The 22,527-nt window shown below is 45.1% G+C and overlaps 1 protein-coding gene across 4 annotated transcripts in view; it reads right to left on the bottom strand.

Annotated features, from left to right (window-relative positions):
• The window catches only part of POLQ (DNA polymerase theta), a 580,345-nt gene that overhangs the window by 392,710 nt on the left and 165,108 nt on the right, over nt 1-22,527 (bottom strand). For all 4 annotated transcript variants that reach the window (XM_085621032.1, XM_085621029.1, XM_085621031.1 and 1 more), the window contains exons 14-15: nt 9,887-10,080; nt 4,799-4,923 (exon numbers count right to left, since the gene is read on the bottom strand). In XM_085621032.1, coding sequence (XP_085477158.1) covers nt 4,799-4,923; nt 9,887-10,080 — 319 coding nt within the window. The remainder of the gene's footprint in view (nt 1-4,798; nt 4,924-9,886; nt 10,081-22,527) is intronic.

The following is a 22,527-nucleotide window of genomic DNA, read 5'->3' as shown; positions in this document are numbered from 1 at the left end:
GAAACAGATCTTACCCCTTATGTTGTTTACTTATGAATCCCCTCGGTAAACACAAGGAAAGATACAAATAAAGATTTCCATACATTTATTGAAACAATTTTAATCTTGCATAGAAAGAATGAGCTGCGATTCTAAGGCAGATAAGAAAGCAAAGTAACCAGCATGATGAACATAGTGAAAAGAATAAACAGTCCAACCATGGCAGGCTGATTTCTGCACGTCTACCTATTACTACCCCTACTCTGAGAGCATAATGGGTGTACCCTCTGCCGGATCTCTTAGGTTAGCCTGAGCCACCGTACATGGATAACTGGACCAGGGAATCGGTCTGAAGTGGATTGGCAATCCCACTCTGCAGGATGGAAATCAGCGTAAGCAGAGCTGCATGTCGAACACAGCATTAGTTCCATGACAGTCGTGACCAGAGTCCTGCTCTCTGACCTCTGAAGGCCAGTGTGCCTTTTATATAATAAAAGCTACGTGTTAGAGGTACAGCACTGATGCAATGATGTGTCTATATGTTAGAAGCTGCCCTCAAATGGGCAACGCAAGCACTATGATATCTTGTTCTGTGCTCCTAGCCTTGAACAAATGTACAGATTATGTAGAAAGGCTCTTTAAAAATAAGCAGCATGTACAGTGTCTTCTCAGAATAATATAGTGTAAGCAAAACATATAAAACATAATACAGCTAAATGAAATCTGCTAAAACATGTAAAATGTAAAAACTAAAATGGAGAACCAAAGGTGGCCCAAGAAGGCTTCACTACAGCTGAAGCAGCCATGAAAGGCCAGGATACTACATTCTCAGGTGCTGTACTGTCACATTTTTTTAAGAGTTTTATATAGCGCAAACTAGAACCGAGAAATCGGGTATCAGAGTGCTTTACATGAGCACCAGTTTTGTTACAGAAGGACACATTCATTTTTGTTAGGCACGGGGAGATTAAGTGATTTTCTCAGAATCACAGGATGTTTTAGCGTCATTGCCAAGACTCGAACCCAGTTCCCCAGCTTCGAGGTCGACCACTCTAGCCGTAAATCTACATCCTCACATGGTATCATGCCTCTGCTTTTTTCCTTAGTTTCATTTTTATAAGCAGTATATTCAGTTTGATATCTACACTAATGCACTGGGCAGTCTGAGAATGCCCAAACCCTAGTGAATAACAGCTCGCACAACAGATAAATAAGCAAACCATATTCTGTCTGGTGGCCTACAGTTAAATCCATGCAACTAAGGGTGATATTGAACTGTGGGAGGTTCAGCTTTGTAGGCCCCTCTTCCCTCTCCAATGAGCACCGTGCAGTGATTACAAAAGAGGCACCAGACTATCAGAAGAATTACAGCGACAAAAAGGAACTGGAGGACACAACCGCCACTTTGTCCAACTCCTCCTGTTTCAGCTCTTGGGTATCTTGGACAGTTGATCCATAGAATAAACTCGGTCTCAGTATCACATCTATACAGCTGATCACTGAAGATGACCTTTACCTTAAAGTGCTTGAACTCCCGCAGAACACTAAGACTAAGGCATATTTCCTGGGACAGGACCTTGTAGGTCAAGGATGACCTTTTGTTTTTTTCTTCAATGGCAAACAGGCTTAATTGTGGACAGGAATAGACACAAAAGGGCAGCTTTTAGAGGCTGCTGATTCCCTTTCTACTGATGGACTATTTCATGGCATCCAGTACCTGATGCAATTGGCCAGAGAAATTATTGGTACCAGTTATTACAGTGCATTGCAAAGTCAGCAGACCATAAAGAGGTCGCTCTGGACTCGTCCTTCTCGGTGTGCTTCTGTACAACAACCTTGTCGTTTTTGTCAGACGAGTTTGTTCACATTACCCAGAGTCAGTGATAGGTTTTGTCTGCAGTGAAGCACCAGTGTAGTTTAGGTCTATATACGATGTATGTCTATGGGAACTGTTCTCTTCATTTTATTTCTATCTTAAAAAGGAAACATTTTAAAGAATCAATCTGGCTCCATTTACTTTTTTAACCCATATACATTTGTGGATGTGTTTTGACATTTTGTATAATTTCCCTACAAGATAAAAAGAAAACAAATGTTGCCTATACTTTGCGATGTTCCATAGAAGGGTTTCACATCTTGGCAAAGCAGGTGAAATCTGGGTCCCCCGCCGACCCTCTCAGTTCGGCTCTCTTTAGAGATGAGTCGTTCGTGGGTCGGACCGTGGTACACTCCCTGATCAACATCTCGTTGGAGTCGGGCACGGTCCCCCGTAGCTGGAAGCGGGCGATGGTTTCCCCCATCCTAAAGAAGCCCTCACTGGACCCAGACAAGCCTGAAAACTATCGGCCTATCTCTTTGCTTCCCTGGCCTACCAAAGTAATGGAGGCCCATGTCAACAAAGTTCTCTCGGCCCACCTCATCCAGTTTAACATCTTGGATCCCACCCAAAATGGCTTCCGTGCTGGTCACAGCACGGAGTCTGCCCTTCTCTCCATGGCTGAACACCTACGCACAGTGATGGATGCGGGGCAGACAGCGGCGCTCGTTTTATTAGATCTGAGCGCCGCGTTCGACACCGTGTCCCATCCTATCCTGTTGCATCGCCTGGAGGAGGTCGGGCTGGGTGGCTCTGCCCTCCAGTGGTTTCGCTCTTTCCTGAACGATTGTTTCTTTAGCGTTGCGCTGCCACCGTACCAGTCCCAATTCCTTCCTCTGAGACAGGGGGTCCCGCAAGGCTCCTCGCTGAGTCCCACGCTTTTCAATCTGTATGTGAGACCGCTGGCTGAGATCGTCAAGCAATGGGACATGACTATGGTCTCGTATGCTGACGATACTCAGCTAGCGGTGACTATCAGCGGGGATGCGGATCGGGATGCCCCCAGGTTTCAGAGTGGACTTAGGGCGGTGGCAAGCTGGATGAAGAACAACTGTCTCCAGCTCAACGCGAAGAAAACCGAGATCATGATCGTTGGCAGGAAGGCGGAACTGTGGGGGGACAAGTGGTGGCCCATTGAACTGGGGCCGGTCCCTCTCCCGGTCACTGAACTTAGGAATTTGGGAGTGTGGATGGATCCCGCTCTCAGTTACGAGGGCCACTCGAAGAAAATCGCGGCCGGCTGTTTTGGCATCTTGCGGTCGCTGAGGCCCATTCTTAAGTTCTTTGACCGTGGTACCAGGCAGCTGATAGTCCAGGCCACGGTATTATCTCGCCTGGACTATGCCAGCTCGCTTTTGGTAGGGACCAACGTGGCGGAGACTACCCGCCTTCAACGAGTGCAGAATGCCGCGGCTAGAGCCATTGTAGGCTTACCCCGAAGGAGCTCTGTCTCAGGTGTCTCGAGATCCTTGCATTGGCTCCCCATTAAATCACGCATCCAGTTCAAGGTGTTGTGCTTGGCGTTTAAGATCTTGAGGGGAGTAGGTCCGCCAATTCTTGCTGACCTCCTGTCGTGGTATGTTCCTTCCCGCGCTTTGAGATCGGGAAGCCAAGCGCTCGCGGTGGTCCCCCGATACAGGTTGTGTCGGGCTGGTGGTCGCTCTTTTCGGGTGAGGGCGGCTGAACTCTGGAATTCCCTCCCTGTGGACTTGCGGCTACTGACTGACCTCTTGGCCTTTCGCAAAGCTCTGAAAACGTTTCTTTTTTAAATAGATCTTTTATCTGTGTTGTGTTTCTGCTATCTGTTGCACATTGCCTGCCATGCGCCAGGACGCCCCTTAGCTGGGGCAGCTGTGCGCAATACAAAAGTGCATAACATAACATAACATTTCCTCTTTGTTGAAGACAAAGTCTCCCATGATCACCCACATGCACTGAGTTATTCTGATTCATTTAAATAATACATTCTTTGTAGAGAACTGGTGCAGCAAGTCAGTAAATTTTTCTAACACGCCTTAAAGTCAGCTAGATGTTGAACAGCATCAGTATTTAAATAGAATTTACAAAAAAGTAATACACTTGTGTTTCCCTGATGCAAGTTGTTTTCCTTTCCAATTACATTTATATTCACTGCGGGTCCCTGTCTAGCTCTCTTGATTATGCTTTATATATCCTATTGCATTCACAACATTGCACTATTTAAGTCTTTCCAACCGCTGTAACCAACATGAGCATCAGAAAAACAGATAAAGGGTGCCTATAGCTGGTATGGCTTTCTTAAAAGGTTTTTGCGATGTGTGCCACCTTCTAGAATTACTAGAATACACGCTGCCTCTCTTACAAAGAGGATGAGTCTTCCTTAGTCACTGTCAAGAAGGACACTTATATACACATGCACTCTGCAGCGAAAACCTTAACAATGATTTATTCTTCTTTATACCACAATAAGACTGAAATAGGGACACATTTAATGGATACATAAACAATACAAAAACATCGGAGAAACCACAGTGGTCTAGTGGTCACAATCATATCAGTGTGCAAATATTCCAAAGTGTGCAATTCTTCACAAGCATGTACAGGATCACGAGCATGTGCATCTTAACAAGCATGCACATTTCACACGTGTTTGCATGTTCATTCATTATAACAAAAATAAATAAAGCTCAGATTAAACTAGGGGCTGAAAAGGAAACCTAAAGCAGATTTCCTCAGTACTGCATTAACCAGGGAGGAGGTCGCAGAATTTGTTGCATGTGTAGATTGCGACAGCTTCTTTCAAGACGTTTAGAAAAAAATGGGGCCAAAGGTAGCATTCGACCTCCAGGGTCTTGTGTGTTACCCAGAATGTCATTCCCCTACACTGTAAGGGACCTGGAAAACATATTGTGCCCCAGTCACTATATCTCTGATCCATTCCATAAACCTTTAAGAATGACCTACCAGCATATGTAGCCGCAGACTGCTGTAAAGACTGGAGCTGGCCACGACTGCACCCGTACTTCCGCGTCACTGCCTTCAGGGGTGTCTCACTGATTAATTCCAGTAAAACAAGGCTGGTGAAAAATCTGTAAGAGCAAAAGAGATCTCAGTGGTACAGCAGAGTCCTAGTGAGTGATGCGAGAGTGTTGTTAGTTTAGGAAGGACAAACAATATAAGCATATCAACAGACTCACTCATCCACCTTACCTGGAACCAACAGAAAGGGAGCTAACCAGAGGTTACACTAGAAACAACTTGATGTTAGCTGAATCATGCAGAAGAGGGGGATAACCAAATGTTACTCTAGAAATACCTTGATTTTAGCTGAATTAGGCAGGAGGGGCTAACCAGAGATTACTCTACAAAAAACTTGATGATAGCTTAAATCAGGTAGAAGAGGGGGGGGTAACTAAAGGTTTCTGTAGAAACAACCTGATGTTATCTGAATTAGGCCTGGGCAAAATTTCCGTTCCGTTCGCGGAATTTGCGATAATTTGGCATTTCCGCGTTCCGCGGAGAGCGCAGAAATGTCAACATTTCCGCATTCCGCAGCTTTGCGATAATTTGGTTCTTGCTCGCGCTGTAAAATAATACATTCTCGCGCGATCGCCTTACCTGAATCCCCGCGTTCGCCGACAAGTTTTCCCGATCCGGTCGCGTTCTCCATGAGATGTTGTATTGTTTTAGCCATTTGCGCTGTCTCGCGACAGTTCGCGTCCGCAGTGACGTCATGCGTCGCGCGATCACGTCTTTTTTCTCGCGATCATGCACCGCGAGACAACTGAAAACAAGATGGCGTCGCCCGCGAGCAACCACAGGGGTAAGTTAGCGACCCGCAACCATGCAAAAAATATCGCGAACGGGCGGGAAAAAAACTTCCGCATCTTCGCGATATTTCCGCTTGTTTGCGGAGATTTTTAACATTTTCGCGATAATTTGCGAAAGTCGCTTTCGCAAATTCCGCCCACCCCTAATCTGAATCAGGTAGGGTGGTGTTAAGAATAGGTTACTCTAGAAATAACTTGTTGTTAGCTGCATCAGGTAGAAAGGGGGCAAACCAGAGGTTACTCTAGAAACAACTTGCTGTTAGCTGAATCAGGTAGAAAGGGGGCTATGCAGATGTTACTCTAAAAATAACTTGCTGTTAGCTGAATCAGGTAGAAAGGGTCGAACGAGAAATTACTCTAGAAACAACTTGAAGTTAGCTAAATCAGACGGGGGGCAACAAGAGGTTAGTCTAGAACCAACTTGATGTTAGCTGAATCAGGCAGAAGGAGGGGGGGGGGCTAAGAAGAGGTTACTCTAGAAACAGCTTTAGGTTAGCTGAATCAGGAAGAAATGAGGGGGCAAACCATAATTTACTCTAAAAACAACTTGATGTTAGCTGAACAGGCAGAAAGGGGGCAACCAAGAGGTTATTCTCGAAACAACTGCATAGAAGCTAATGAAACACAAATCATTGTTCGCCAGTAGAGGCGATGAACCACATAGCCCACCTGCATTGCACATCTTGTTACTGCAAAAAGGACTCAACATCTTATAGCCTAATATAGTGCGGTATACTCGGTCGAGTCTGGCACAACATGCTTGACATGGTGGGACTAGAGCAGTCTTCCTAAATCTTTTCAGTTATTGTACTGTGTTTAGAGAGTAGTAGAACCTCTACAGCTGCTGCCTGTAAAGTTGTGATGCGTGCAAATTGTTGACTTGAAAATCATTTTAGGGCAATATCTTGGCTCTTGCCAGCACAGCAAATCATATTTGCAAACAGACATGTTTAAGCCTTTCATGTAGAAGTGGTAACAAGCCTGTACTGACTGGTGTTGTGTGCCACTGAGGGTTGGAGGCAAGAGGTTGTCCACTGTGAGGGGCATAGCAGGATCCTGCTCTGCCATGGTTCCTAAGGAAAATAAGCAGCACAGGACTAAACTCAAGCAAAACGTTCTCACACCGAAGGCCCGGTCTGGCAGGAGTGCTCAAGATGAGAAAGATGAACTACAAGATGAGCTCCTTCCTGGAACATGAGGATCATACCTTGTACATCCCTGACTAGCTGTGGAGGTGGAAAGGCGATTGCGGGAGACAGTGTCCATCTCTGCCCCAATGAAGAGGAGGATCTACATGGGATGGAATTGAGACTAAGGGTAGTTGATGAAGAAACCCAAGTAGAAGAGAAAGGAGATAGTGCTCTGATAAAGGTCTGACCACACCTGAAGAAAGTTTGTCTTTATAAGCCGGCTGTCCAGGTACAGGAACACATGCACTCTTGACCTGTCAAGATGAACCGCAATCATTGGTGTGACCTTTGTGTAAACACGAGGTGCTGACGTAAGGCTAAATCGCAGGGTAGAAAAATATGGAATTGATTAGATCCCAGTACAAACCACAGGAACAATCTGTGTAAATGCACAATTAGTACATAAAAAATATGTCCTACAGGTCAAGCAACAACATCCACTCTTTGAACTTGAGGGACAATAGCTTGAATTTCTTCTTGCATAGAAAGTAAATCAGGGCACAAAGGTCCAGAATCTTTCCTGGGGAAGAAGAAATAACTGGAGTAGCATCCATGGACTTGAACCTTGGACTCTGGAATGAGCTCCATTGTCCCTTTGCTCATAAGCTTGATAACCTTGACCTGGAGAATGTGGGCATGGTTTGCCGAAGGTGCAGAGGGGATAGTAGGTATAAGGGTAGGTGACTTCTGAAATAGAAGGGCATATCTCTTCTCAATGATCTGAAGAACCCAAAGGTTAGAATTAATGGCTCACTAGCACGTCAGAAACACCAACCCTCCCAAGGAACACACCTCCTCCCTCGAGGGTGAGCCAAAGTGACTTAGGGGCCATGGAGGTGGCGAAGAAGATTGATGTTGGTGTCCTTGTCAACCCTTCGAGACACAACAAGCTCTTTAGCTGCACAAAAAACTGATTTGGTTTCCGAATCAGTTTGGCGGGCTGGTGTTGCCGATAAACTCTGGGATTAACCTCTGAACTCCCTTTACTGCTGGTAGAACTGGTGGGCTGCAGAAGTCAAACCCACAGTTTGAGCTATGAGACGACCCTGCTTAGATCTCCAGAGCACCCTACTCGCCGAACAACATGAGCCATTGAAGAGTTCATGTTTTGCCAGAATGCCCCCAGTAAACAGAGAGGAGGGCATTCAGGCTCTGAAGTGCCCATAATCCCTTGCTTTCAAATCCATTGCGACATGGTCCAAATGGAGGGCCTCCTTTGAGGCAGCTTGCCCATCACACACCACTTTAGCATAGGTGCCACGCAGATGGTCCGGGAGATTAGGCGTCACCAGCTGGGAGCGATCTCCAAAAGGATATTGTTATAATAGGTCAACATGCATGTGGCATTCAAGGAGCTAAGACCCAGGCTCCATTATGTGAACACGTTCCTACCCATGGCCTCTAGACATTTTGAAGTCCTGTTCACAGGAGTGGAGATGAAATAATTAGGGTTAAGTTGTGTGCAAGAGCAAGCTTGAACCACAAGGTTTTCAGGTGAAGGATGAAATGACAAGAACTTGGGGTCTCATGTGGCCAGGCGATGGGCAGAGCAGTTAGTCACCTGCAGCCAAGATGTAGTCCATATGCGTCTCACTGAAGGGCAGAAACGTTTATGAGGAAGAGGACAGTGACTACAAGATCTCTGCACAGCTTAAAGGAGGTAATTTCCTTCATAGGTGGCTAGAAGAACATTCAAGGTCAAACTCCAAATCTAGGCTTTTAATAGGAAAAGCTTGTTTAGCTCACTACTGTCAGCATCATCAAGTGAAACAAAGTTAGGCATGTGACCGACGCCTGAATCATCCTTAACCTAATTCAGAAGTGCAAATCATAGAGCTCAAGGCTCACAAAGAGACCATCATTAAAACACGCTTGAATCTTTTTTTTGGCCTTGACCAGAATTTTAAAAGGCTCCAAGATTGCAACAGAAGTCCGTGCCAGTAGCTGTGAAGATTGCACCACCATCGGCACTAGAGCAACTGGCAAGACCTTTTGCAGAGGACAGAGGTCTGCTTGAACCAGAATAGTGGTGGAGTTGGTATAAGGAGCATCAGCAGAGACATGGTGGAAGGTAGAGACACTAAAGGGTGCCAAAGGAGGGCAGAATATATCTGTCTAAGTGTCAGTAAAGAACACAGAGTCAGACACGGTGTAAAATGCAGGGCACACTGGTCATTTAACACATCAGGTTTGTTGCGGGGGTGTGGAGGGTGATAGGGAGGCTAGGTGTGGCCATTACTACCCAGTTTTGGAGGGCACAGGGATGCAACTGGACTTTCAAAAATTGTCTCCAGCTCTTTATGCTTGCTTAAACATGTTTGCCAGGGTTGCCACTCTGCTACCGTTGCCCAGTTCAGCCCTAGGATATGCTTATATTCCAAAATGGGGATTAGATTTCAGTGCGCTGTCAAGGCTGTTATCCAGGAAAGGTGCCACTGATCCTTTTCTTATTCATATCTTCAAGAAAGAACCAATTAGAATTCTCACAAATTTGGTATAATGGTGGGATCACCCTATAGCAGTGGGTGTCTTATTCATCAGCTCTGACCAGTTTGAACAGACTTCTTGGAAGGCTCTAAGCTGCTTTATGCAGCCTGATAACAGGTATTTTTTTCCTTAATGGCACATTTATAATCTCCATAGATTTAAAGGTAGAATTCTTTCCTAGCAAATGGTTTGTAGGTTATTTCCAGAATGGAAAAGGATGTGTACATCCACATGTATGGGAAGAAAGTTCCTCCATGCAGAAAAATGTTGTACTCTAAGGGAGAGAAAAACAAATAAATCTTCTGCACATTCCTACCATGTGTACTTCAGCTGACTGCCTACAGTGCAGACACTACACCACAGAATGCATAATGTCCAGGGGTAGGGATGGAAATCTAACCTCTTATCTATTTTTGAATCTTCACAAATGCTTCAATATATGCAAAGAAATGGCATAAGCCCATGAAGTGTAGATTTATAAATTTTTGGGGGATCAGTCCCAGAATCATTAAAAGCACACTGCACAGTATTCTAAGAATCCTTACCGCTTATGGATTGCCATCTGTCTATGCTGTTTCTCATTTTTGGCAATGATTTTTCCCTTGACTGAGCGGGCAAGGAACCCTTCTTCAATACCCACCAGCTCGGCCACTCGCTTCATTGAGGTGGGCAGCTTCTCCCATTGGCAAAAAAACTGGTACCAGTCAATAGTGATCCATTCTTCGTAGACTGGTGTGACCTGTGAACATAAGCACACCAAGAAGGTCACTGACCGAAAAACTGAAATTGTTAAGCATTGGAAACAGAAGAAACCAATTAAGTAAACTCCACCTTAAAATTAAAAATATTCTGCCATGTTTTGCATCGCAAGGCGAACTCAAAAAGCTACTCAATTTAGTTTTCCTCACTTCTGCAAAATAGCAGCTAGGCATGATACCAAAGGTTAGGAATTCGCTCAGTACCAATAGTTATCAACATGAAATACTTTCTCTGTGTATCAAATTCTCTCCATTGGTTGGATCTTTTTGCCATTAAAAAAAAAGAAAAAAAAGCATTCAAGCCCTTTAACTCAGTGACTATCCACAATCCTCAACTGGAAGTAAGCCATCTTAGGGTGGTCAGGGCAGCTCGAAACACATACACATAAGAAACAAAGGCCAAATTAAAGATCCAATGACGCATCAAACAGTCTGAAAGGAAATATGTCAAACTGATAATAAACCTCATCATAGCAGGTGATTAGAACAAAGACAGTCATTCTGGCAAAATTAAAAAAGGCAGAAAGGAACAACAACACTTTTTAATAGTGCCCACTGCAAGGCTGTGCTGGGCCACAAAGACAACAAACAAAATAACTGACAGTTTCAATATTGCGGCTACCACACTAGGCCACAAAGTTTTCCAGGCGCCCAACACAAATGGAGTTTTTGGAATGGCGCCTGCCAACAAGAATGATATCCACAACTTCAGGTGGCAAATTAAATGCAGTCAACTGAGGCTGAAACATGAGAATCATAACCCGAAAGTCCTTTACAAATTGAACTGAAGGGTACTCACAGAACTGTACTATATCCGCAATAGCTCCAATGAATGGAAGCCTCTGCGAAGGAGTCAGGTGTGACTTCAGCTCATTGATTGTGACCCCAAATGATGTTAGGAGGATCGCTGTCATCTGGCAGTGGTCTTCGATTGACTGTGGCTAGCTCACCTTCAACAGCCAGTCGTCGAGATTAGAGAAAACTGCTATTCCCGACCTCCGAAGGTGGGCAGTGACTACCACCTTCACTTTTTCTTTTTTTTTTAACACCCAAGGGAGCTGATGAGACCAAAAGGGAGCGCGGCAAACTGAAGGTGTCCCAGTGCTATCTGGAATCGCAGGTAACGTCTGTGGGACTGCAGCATGAGTATATAAAACTACACATCCTGCAGGTCAAAGAACATGATCCAGTCCACCAAGTCCAGAGCAGACAGGAACTAGGCCAACATGACAATTTTAATTTGTCTTTCTGCACAAAGGCATCCAGAGGTCAAAAGTAGGCTAGAGGCAGAAGGAAATAGAGCGGGTAACAAACCTCTTCTCTGTCTCAGTCAGAAATCCTGTTGATAGCTCCTTTGGAGAGCAACACTTGCACCTCTTGTAATTGAGATAATTCTGCTATTCTTGCACACTAGATGCTTGTTAAGGCCCCCATGACGATGATTGCACTTAACATATTTATACTTATGTATGTTTAAGCCTTTGCTATAGATTTTAGCTTTACTTGGTGCGACTATGTGGAAGAGATGCTTGATGGTTATTGTGGCACCTCACTGGTGAGGGTGGAAAGTATTTTTTGTTGCACTTTGATTGTTGGGCTCTTCGGACTGACAGAGAGAACTCCGCAGCCCAATGCCAATTTTCATCCTTACACACTGAACATGACCAGCCATCCATCTTGGTCAGTGGTCTAGTAGCTGTCTAATTGCTATTAGAGATGTGCAGGCAAGAGGATGCCTATTTAAGGTCACCTGCAGCAAATCCGCAGCGCAGTGGGCACACCAGTAGCATGCCATATGCACGCCTATCTGCATACATACATGTACTGGCCACGCACAGTGCCAGCCTGCTGCAATTGATTTAAGGTCGCATCTTGGAGAAGGTAATGATGTAAAGTCCCTACTGTCCCATTCCATTCCAATCAGGCCTCCCAAACTCTTTCAGCTCACTGTCATATCAGTCATAAACAAAGATAACATAAACAACATCCGCCCTTATCATTTGTAGAACTAAGAGACTGTCAGGTCATTCCGATCATGACCCACATACAACACCTGATGAGACAATCAGTCTGGAACAACTGTATTCCCTTATCAATATGCCAGAGTCATCTAGAAACATCCTTCGATAATTCATCAGAGTTGTAGTCCAAACTGACGTCCCTTCATCTCACATCTTCTTGAGGATATGTATAGGACCCTTTCTCTGGTGCCCGTAATTTATGTACCACATTCCTAGAATTATGTCATTGCCCCAGATTATCCTGCACGTTACAATCCAAGGAAGATGTTGCCTATTGCTGCCAGTCAGAGAAAATTATTCATCTTGCCTGACATTGATAAGAGTGGAGTACCCAAGGGACGCTGCTACCATAGTGCATGTGTGTCTTTCGCAGGGAACGCTTCCTTCATGGCTCTTCCGATAACGACAACCTGAGCTGTCAACAAGATATGCAGTGCGTCGCTTCTCCCTAAGAAGATCTACACTGCAAATACTCTACTACATGCTCACATAGGGTGGGGCACAGAAGTAGGTTCTATGTTGACTAGGCTTTTAGATTACATTTTGACCATGCAAGACATTTTAATGTTATTTCTGTCGTTTAATTTAGATGTAATAAGAAACAGGTTCACGCTGGGGAGAGGGGGGGGGGGGGTGTTGTGTGTGTGCGTGCGTGCGTGTGCGTGCGTGTGCGTGTGTGTGTGTGTGTGTGTGTGTGTGTGTGTTTGTGTGTCTTCAACTATGTATTGCGTGGGGTTATGCGGGACTACAATAACCTGTCTTCAACATTCAACACTAACTTCATCTGTCTCACTTGTGGGTGGGAAAGCAAACCAAAGTTACAGTTTATGCAACAGTTAAACTGGACGCCCTGCTTATTCTTGCACAGACTTATTTTATATTGATAAATCATGGTTAGGCTATGGCCAGTTCAGTATCTCGATGGAGCAGGTTTTGGTTGGATAAACCACTGTGAGGCCAATGTTGAGGAGTTAATCACCCACCCTCAGTCGAACCATATTGCTACTTCAACAGTGAAAAAAGGGTGGCAGCTTGTCTTGCGCCTTACTCAATGCACGTTTGTTAGTCAAGCAGGTGACATGCTTTTAGTTACTGAATCTTGAACTTCGGAGGACTCAATGTCTGATTTGGCTGCCACCTACCCCAAAGGCTACAACATTTCTCATTTACCTAGCCCCATTAGTCGAGATGGAGGGCTAGCTATTATCTTTAAAGATGGTTTGAAGGTTCAGACCCTAAAACGTAGTTTTTATCATTTGCATAACTACTGGGGTTTTTTATTCCCTTCATGTCCTCACAGCCTCCATTGGTGGCATCCTTTCTCATCGAACCCCTGGAGTATGTACCGATTTCGCAATGCACTTGCAGACTTTTTTGTCCTCATTAGTTACCAATAGCGCCATTTTCCTTTTGGGTGATTTTAATGTGAGGGAAGAACTCCCTAATAATGCACAGACTGCAGATCTGATCTGCAGCCTATCTGCATTAGCCTTCTGCAAACGGTCTTTGCTAGCACACATCTAGAGGCTTACATGCTTTATTTGATTTGAGGGGCCCTGCAGAATGCCCTACGGAAGGCCTTAAACTCAGAACGAAATTGGGGCAATACCAGGCTGTTCATCACCCTCTATTTCGTTCTGAGTTTAAGGCCTTGCGGCAGGGCATTCCACAGGGATCCTCATTGAGCCCCACTGTTTTTAACTTGAATGTCCTTTCATACAATCATACAGGATTATATTTATGAGCTGCGCTGATGACACCCAACTTCTAACTCATGTACAGTCTTCAATGACTGCATGCAGGCTGTGGCCTCCTGGCTGTCTCATAACTGCCTGAAATTTAATGCAGACAAGCCAGAAGTCCTGTTTTTCTCTAATGGCTCCTCCTCCTCCATAATTCCTGCAAATTTCGTCCAACCACATTAGTCCTCCTTCCCACTCCTGCTCAAGCGGCACACATTTATGGCTTCCGCCGGCCTTTCCCTCCCATGCGAGCCCAACCATCTAACTTCAACCTCCCTTTTACAGAGGTCAAAAAACCCCTACCTTTTGTTTTTTTACCTTTCTCTGTTACATTGATGACAGGCAGGTGTGCTCAATATCACACTTCCAGAGAGACCTCACACTGATGGTAGTGCACAGAATTAAGATGTGCACTAGAGAGCCATTCCCAAGCATGAGAAAGGTTGTGTGGGTCCGTTGATGCAAAATGTCAATTGCAGACATGCATGGCTTCAGGCCAGGGCGCTGCAGCAAAAGCTGCCAAATCTGAATGAGGGCAAGATGTAGATGCAAAACAGCACAAAGATGTAGTGTTCAGAGGAAAATGGGAACTGCCAAAGGCATCCATATATATTCAGGGATGGTGGCGTGCTGCGTAGGATGCATCTGTTCGCACGATATACTGGCACCCAAGCTCGGGTATTGACTTCCAGTCTTGCCTCTATATGGCAGGGAAAAGTTGAGGATGAGCCAACATAGAAGATTATAATTGATGCTGACTGTTTACACAGCCACACTAATTATACAGATATAAGCATAAACAGGGAAAAGCAGCAGTACAGCCTGAGGTCCAAAGGTAGGTAGAGCCCAGCTAATGCTGAGCAAACTTGAATGGCTGAAAGAATGAGGCTGTGACAGCCTGGGGCAGAATCCATTCAAGGGCGTACACTTCCATTTCAAACTTCCATTTGAGAAGATGCCTCCTTGCAAGAAGCAGGCTGCTGAGACACAGCATGTATGTGTCTCACAATGTACTATGCCGTGATGGAATAGCTAAAGTCTTGTGCTGATGTCTGGCGAGTCCGCTGGCACTCACAGATGGGCCTGGGGAGCACACTTCCTACAGTCAGGGCAAACTGTGCTGGCATGGTGCTCTAATGCCTTACTATGGCAGAACACTAAAAATGATAAATGTTAGAGAGTCCAGTGCCAAAGACTTAGTGTTCTCATTTTACAAATTCATTATCTGTTGACAGCAGTAAAGTGATGGAGCATCTGGCCATCACCGGTTACACTGCGGAAGGTCCTCTTCAGAGATTCTTTCATTACAAGTGACCACATGGGGCAGAGGATTGGATAAATCTGTGACCGCTGGAAAGTTTCTCAAAGACATTGTTAGGCACAATTAAAATGTTGGGAAAACATATTCAAAGGGTTCACGGAGCAATGAACAATATTTAGTCCAAAACATGAAAGACTATAAGTTTTTAGTTTTTCATTCACTGAAGTAATGGCGAAGAAGGCAGCACCAATGTCAACACACAAGATACAACACTCTGCCCAGGGCTGCTAGTAAAAGTCAGCAATGTAAACCAATTTTTAGACACATCCTAGTAGAGAGAGGTTCATTTTACTAGGAGCAGCAATATTTGGTGCGTCAGACATGATGGCCAACAAAGAAGGAAGGGGTGCAATAATGTGACGGTAGGCGAGATACTAGCACAAAGTTTAAAGCATGTAAAAATGGCTGATTCGGTTCTTTACAGAGGACACACTGGCATGAAGAGAGGATGCTATGAGTGATCCTGGAGTGCCGAAGCAGCCACTGTGAAAGACGTTTGTCAGGATTAGGGCTTTGTGTGACATGAGTGGGGATTGGAGGGGGCACGGACATCTTTTATTCACAGACATGCAACACAGGCAAGTGCGAGTATGTTACAGGCTAGGCTTGGGTGTTGTAATTGAGGTGCTTTAGGAGTTGGGTACCTACAACCTCACCAGAATCATTGCAAGTACAAGAATACTACGGACGGAAAGTTATTACATGAAACTGTATCTCTTGAGTGTTGCTATCTCTCATAGATTCGCATGGCTGATTGATCATCCATCATCAGGCTGGGACGCCTCAATCTCTTGAGTGTTGCTATCTCTCATAGATTCGCATGGCTGATTGATCATCCATCATCAGGCTGGGACACCTCAATCTCTTGAGTGTTGCTATCTCTCATAGATTCAAATGGCTAATTGATCATCCATCATCAGGCTGGGACGCCTCAATCTCTTGAGTGTTGCTATCTCTCATAGATTCAAATGGCTGATTGATCATCCATCATCAGGCTGGGACGCCTCAATCTCTTGAGTGTTGCTATCTCTCATAGATTCAAATGGCTGATTGATCATCCATCATCAGGCTGGGACGCCTCAATTTCTTGAGTGTTGCTATCTCTCATAGATTCAAATGGCTGATTGATCATCCATCATCAGGCTGGGACGCCTCAATCTCTTGAGTGTTGCTATTTCTCATAGATTCAAATGGCTGATTGATCATCCATCATCAGGCTGGGACGCCTCAATCTCTTGAGTGTTGCTATCTCTCATAGATTCAAATGGCTGATTGATCATCCATCATCAGGCTGGGACGCCTCAATCTCTTGAGTGTTGCTATCTCTCATAGATTCAAATGGCTGATTGATTGGCCATCATCAGGCTGGCAATAGTCAATATTGAATGTGTTTGTATGCTCTAAAATACCACTGCACAAATTATAAACTATCTGTTGTGAATCTAAGTCATTATTGGACCCAAACTCCAGCCAAAGCATTGGAGACCTACAGGGTTAAATTAATCCTGAGAGTCTCCGCATGTCAAATGATCAAAGCATTTAAAAAGTAAACAATTTGGATCGTGTTGAAGGAAGGAAGCAAGTTTTATGCGAAACACTGAAAGATACCTACTGCAGAGAATTGCGGTTACATGCAAATACGTTTTTCATGTCCGGCATCGGATCTGCCATAGATGGACATGCTTGGAATATGAGCAGACCGTAGTAACAGTAATAAAAGCAGATCTGGGAATGAAGATCATCTTATTTGTTCCAACGCACTACCTGCCCGACATAAAATTCCAATCCTGCTATGAAATCCAGCCAATAGTGTTTGACAACGGCATAAGTTTTCACCCGCATTACTTAGGACTACAAGTAGGACACCAGCAAAAAAAAGCCATAGTAGGAAACATCCCTCTTATACAATGTGCTTTGCCTGAGCCATCCATCGGTCTTTCAGATCTTGTATGACACAGTGATACGCAGCCTGCCAGCTAAAGTAGCAGTCCCTGGTTTGGATAACAATAGGCAGCGCAGCGGATTTTTTAACATTGTTTCAGATCAATAAAGTGTGCAGATTTCTCTGCAGGTGTGGAAAGGTTAAAAAAAAGAAGGCAACATTTATTGGTTTAAATGAAAAAACGGTAATAAACTGCAAATTAGCATGAAAAATCATCTTTTCCCTGAGGAACAGATCTAGTGTTGCCTGGCTCATGCTGATCAATATCAAGGTGCAGTATTCCTGTTGCATTTTCCAAATGAATCTCTGATTCTGTGGAACTGGGGGGAGGCACGAGCTCACAAAAAGACTGGTACATGTGACTGACAATGCCTTCCACTTACTTTCTGGGTGCCACCAACTGCTGGCAATTAGCTGCCATTTCGTATTCTAAAACTGCAAAGCTATTCCAGAGCCCAGATTTCAAAGACTAAGTCAGATGCCTGGCCAGGCCTCATTTGTGACAACCTGCCTCTGTATGTTGAGCACGTTGGCCCTGCATCCACAGGGCATGTTCACTGTCAGAGGGATACTTTGCTCATTTGCATTGAGCCACAGCAGTTTAGATTGATTTCACAGCAGAGGGGGCCTTCGTGCCTTGCTGCCTGCAAATGTGGAATAGGCAGACTATGAGGTCTGCTCGGATACTGATTTAATTTTCCTTGACTGAAGGCAAGATGGCTTTAAGTGCATGTCTCATGGCCCTGGCATCTAGTATGTTTATGTCAAATTTAGACTCCTCTAGTGACCAAAAGTTGGTTATAACTAAATGTCTTAACTGAAGTCAGGTGGAGCAGGAGCACCACCGCAATACTCCTGTCATGCCAAACTCGCGCCTTCCCCCCTCTATTTTAAATGGGGTGCGGGAAGTGCTGTTTACCACAAAAGAGGCTCCAGGGGCCCTGCCAGTGCAAGTCTTCCACCTCATTGCAACAAGGCTGTCAAGTCTATTTGAGGCAGGTGACTCCTACTTATTTTCTGTACCGGGGACCACAAGGCATGGTGGTTCTGGTTCCAGGAAAAGAAAATGCCAAGTGGACCCACTCACATGGAGAAAGCATCCTGCAGGTCAGTGAAAAGGTTTTCCTTATTTTCAAAATACATACTCCCACTTCATCAGTTTGTACCTTGGGGGAAAAAAAACCTTTGCCGGCCGATCACATTAAACATGGCACCATCTCCCCAAAGTTTCAGAGCCTTCAGAGAAGTGTTTTTTGTTATACTGAAAGCACAGCGATCCCCACCTGACTGGAGGTGATGCCAAACTAGGGCACGCAGGCCTCCAACAGGGGAATTGAGGCTGACCTGTGAGGCCGCCTGTCAGGGTCTGATGGTCCCAAAGCGTTGCAGGTGTGCCCCTCAGTCTTTCCATGATATTCTTTGAAAGGAACAGCGAAGGGTCCTTCAGATTTATGTCTGCGCCCTTTACATGGTTTTGCTAGTTAAGAAGGGCTATCGTCAACAGATGGCTGGAGTTTGTTGTCCCACAGACCTTCTGTTTCTTGCCACACAGTGTCCAGTCCCTTAATGCCACTAGGCAACAACCCAGAAACGCCTCCACCAAGATCTACATCAGGCGCCCAGTTCTGTTTGGATTAAGATCTAACTTTTTAAGAGTTTCAAAGTTGCTGATGTGGCTGCTGCACAACTAAAATTATCTCATCTTTGAGGTCAGGGCATTTATGGGCCCCCAACTGCCCAAGAGGAGTCTTCACCGAACCCAAGCATTTAGAGTACATTTGGGTTGCTGACATAATGAAAGGACAGGATATCATAGATCGGTAATGCCGACTGTTGACCGTAAAGCACAGATACTGCCTGTGCTTGTGGTGGATGTGGATATGAGATCCATCAGAGGAGCAGGCTGTGGCATGGAATGCAGAGATCATGGAAACCATGAGCACATGACGTTCATCACATTTTCTAAACACTGCAAGAAATATACAGTGACTTGCAATACTTTTTGGAGAATTAATAGGCTTTGGGTTGTACAAGGGTTAAATAGATGTGAATCAGTTTAACTAGAACAGTTATCAGAGCCCTCTACCTCTGACTTGTCGGCATAAGGAATAGAGTTCAGAGGTCCTTTTGTCCTTTATGATTCAGCGCGACTAGAAAAAAAAACCCTCTTCAAATACCCCATCATCCTCCTCTTCGCTCTTCCTAACTAGAAGAGGGCTCCAGCAGTATCCAGAGTGAGGAAGAACCAGAGCTAGGTCCAGGGTGAAACTGATGGCGGCACAGCCGGCACAGAAAGAATATGGCAGTTTTCAAGGGATTGGGCAACTGCCAACAACAGTCTTCATGCGGATGAGGTTCTAGCAACTCATAAGTGCCTAATCAACAACTTAGGGCTGACTATAGTCTCAGGTGATGAGGGAACGCTTGTGATCACTGCTGCTGATGAGAGAGAGCTGATCATAGTCTTCAATGAAGAAGCGCTGACAGGTATCGCAGACAAACTGGTACTGACAGACCCAGTCCACAAGTGAGTTGTTACAGAGACCATATATGTTGGAGTGCTGACAGGAAGTGTTAGTTGCTGTGTCATCTGTAGAGAAGTTGATTTTGTACATGTATTTGCTGCAAGGGCCACTGACGTAGACACTATAGATGCCCCTATTGTCCACAGTCACGTAACTGACCATGCCCGAGTAGCTGGTCTTTTGAGGTTACGTGAAGTCTGATTTGAGGCTGGCAATAAAGCTGGTGGTAAAAGTTAGCAGCAGCTGGTGAGGGTTTAAGGGCCAGCCCAGGCAGCAGTGCATGATGAGAAGAGTTGGCCTTTTGCTTGACAGCAGAGACAAATGCCAAACTTTACCATTTCTTTGAAGAGGTGCCCTGCCAACTATCCTCCACTGTCGGGGCAACATTCAGAGTTGATGAGCATTTTTGTGGGGAAAATCTTTTAAGCATCAAACTTTTTAGGGTTGTGGTGCCGGTGTAAGCAATACATGCAATCCAACTGTGGGTCATTAGCATAAATCATCTTCTAACAACAGGTTTTAACAGCCATGAAAGAAAAATCTTGGTTTTGGTCAGTGTGTCAGCCATGACTGAAGAGTATTCCCTGGGGGTAGATCCCTAAAATAGACGGAGAACACAAAAATTGTGTTATGCTTTGTTAAAGGGGTTGACAGTAGTCGGGGACGACAAACACTGAGCCCCGAAAGGCTTGATTTCCACTCAAACTAGGCAACGAATGCATAGCGCTAAGGGTCCTCTCCTTGTAATTGACATGCAGTAGAAGATAAGAAATAAGTACCAAGCTTCACAGAAGAGAAGATGCATGCACTGAACGCATCAGCCCCACCGAGCCTTCTCCATGTATTGATGGCATCAGTCCCTTGAGCCATCCAGCCATTCCCACTTATGCATAGCTGCCAGTGCTGCTGCTTAGACAAACAGCACTTTGGCCATCCAGCCATTCCCACTTATGCATAGCTGCCAGTGCTGCTGCTTAGACAAACAGCACTTTGGCCATCCAGCCATTCCCACTTATGCATAGCTGCCAGTGCTGCTGCTTAGACAAACAGCACTTTGGCCATCCAGCCATTCCCACTTATGCATAGCTGCCAGTGCTGCTGCTTAGACAAACAGCACTTTGGCCATCCAGCCATTCCCACTTATGCATAGCTGCCAGTGCTGCTGCTTAGACAAACAGCACTTTGGCCATCCAGCCATTCCCACTTATGCATAGCTGCCAGTGCTGCTGCTTAAACAAAGAGCACTTTGAATGCTGGGATTTTTCAGCTCATTATTGAAAAGATGAACGCAAAACTGTTGCTGGAAACTCCAGGACTGGCTCTGGTGCCATACATGGCATGGCTCATAGCAAAAGAAAGGATCTGCAATAGGAAATTAATAATCACATTTAGAATGAGGCGAGCCTGGATCTAAAACTGCCCATGAGAAGAATCTCAAACGTATCCATACTTTATTGGTCAACACGAGCAACACCAGTTATTCTAAGCTCGCCAGCCTGTGTGCGTCTCATTCATTACTTGTACCTGTTAGCGTAGGTTTCTTGAAGACGATAATTTGGATTGTACTTGAAGTGTTTGGTGTTTTCTTTTCTTTTGCAATCTCATTGTATTCACATATACACATAATCACCTTCTTTACTGTACACTATCATTGTAAAATGTAAACAGTCTTAGGTTTGATATGGGGACCTTTGGAAATGCGGATTGTGAGCTTCTCATTACAGTTGCAGAGGCAATCAGAAAAGAGGCTACAAATGGCATTCGAGAGAGATTGTGCTAAACAAAAACATAGCTTGCACCACAATGGGTACAGTTAACCACTAGCACCAAGAAAATATTTTACTACATGTAGTATTTAAAAAGAAGTAAAAAAATCCATAAACATGAGATAATTAACATAATGAGACGTCAAATTAAGCAATTCCTTTACCAGTGAATAACCTATGTAATGATCATTAACACTTCTGGGCACTGGTGTGCTCTATAAATCCAGATTCCGCAGCAATCACAGCACGAGACCGCCCTCTTAGCTGCCACCGACGACATCCGCGCCCTCCTCCAACAAGGCTACACAGCAGGCCTCATCCTCCTGGAACTTTCAGCAGCCTCGACACCTTCTCCCACCACACACTAGCGACCAGACTCAATGACCCAGCATTCGGAGAACAGCCTTAGACTGTATTCGATCTTTCCTCTCAGGCAAAACAGAAAGAATAAGATTGCCGCCCTTCCTCTCTGAACCAACGGAGATCCGATGCAGAGCACCCCAAGAATCCTTCCTTAGCTTCACGCTTTTCAACGTCTACATGGCCCCCCTCGCAACCATCATCAGAAAACACAGACTCAACATTGTCTCATACGCCGACGACACTCAGCTCATCCTCTCCCTCACCGACAAAACCGACATCACCAGGCACAGTTTCCAAGAAGGGATGAAAGGTGTCACAACCTGGATGAGCAGCAGCTCCCTGAAGCTCAACCCATTGAAAGCAGAGGTCCTCATCCTCGGCTCCACCCCCTCCACATGGGACAACACCTGGTGGCCCCCCGCCCACCGAAACCCACCCACCCCAACGGACCACGCTCGCAACCTCGGCATCTTACTCAACTCTTCACTCACCATGAACCACCAGATCAATGCAGTATCCTCCACTTGCTTCAACACCCTTCACCGACTTCGCCAGACCTTCAAATGGATCCCCTCCGATGCCAGGAAGACAGTCACTCACACACTCATCACCAGCAGACTGGACTACAGATAAGCCCTCTATGCTGGAATCAACAAAAAACTAATCCGCAAACTCCAGACTGTCCAGAACGCCGCAGCCAAACTTATCCTTTACATCCCACGACACGACCACATCATCCAGTACCTCC

This window comes from Triturus cristatus, chromosome 8 (genome assembly GCF_964204655.1).
Source record: "Triturus cristatus chromosome 8, aTriCri1.1, whole genome shotgun sequence".
NCBI classification, from domain to species: domain Eukaryota; kingdom Metazoa; phylum Chordata; class Amphibia; order Caudata; family Salamandridae; genus Triturus; species Triturus cristatus.
Note: the sequence above shows the minus strand (reverse complement) of the source record. Positions and strands in the feature narration are given on the sequence as shown.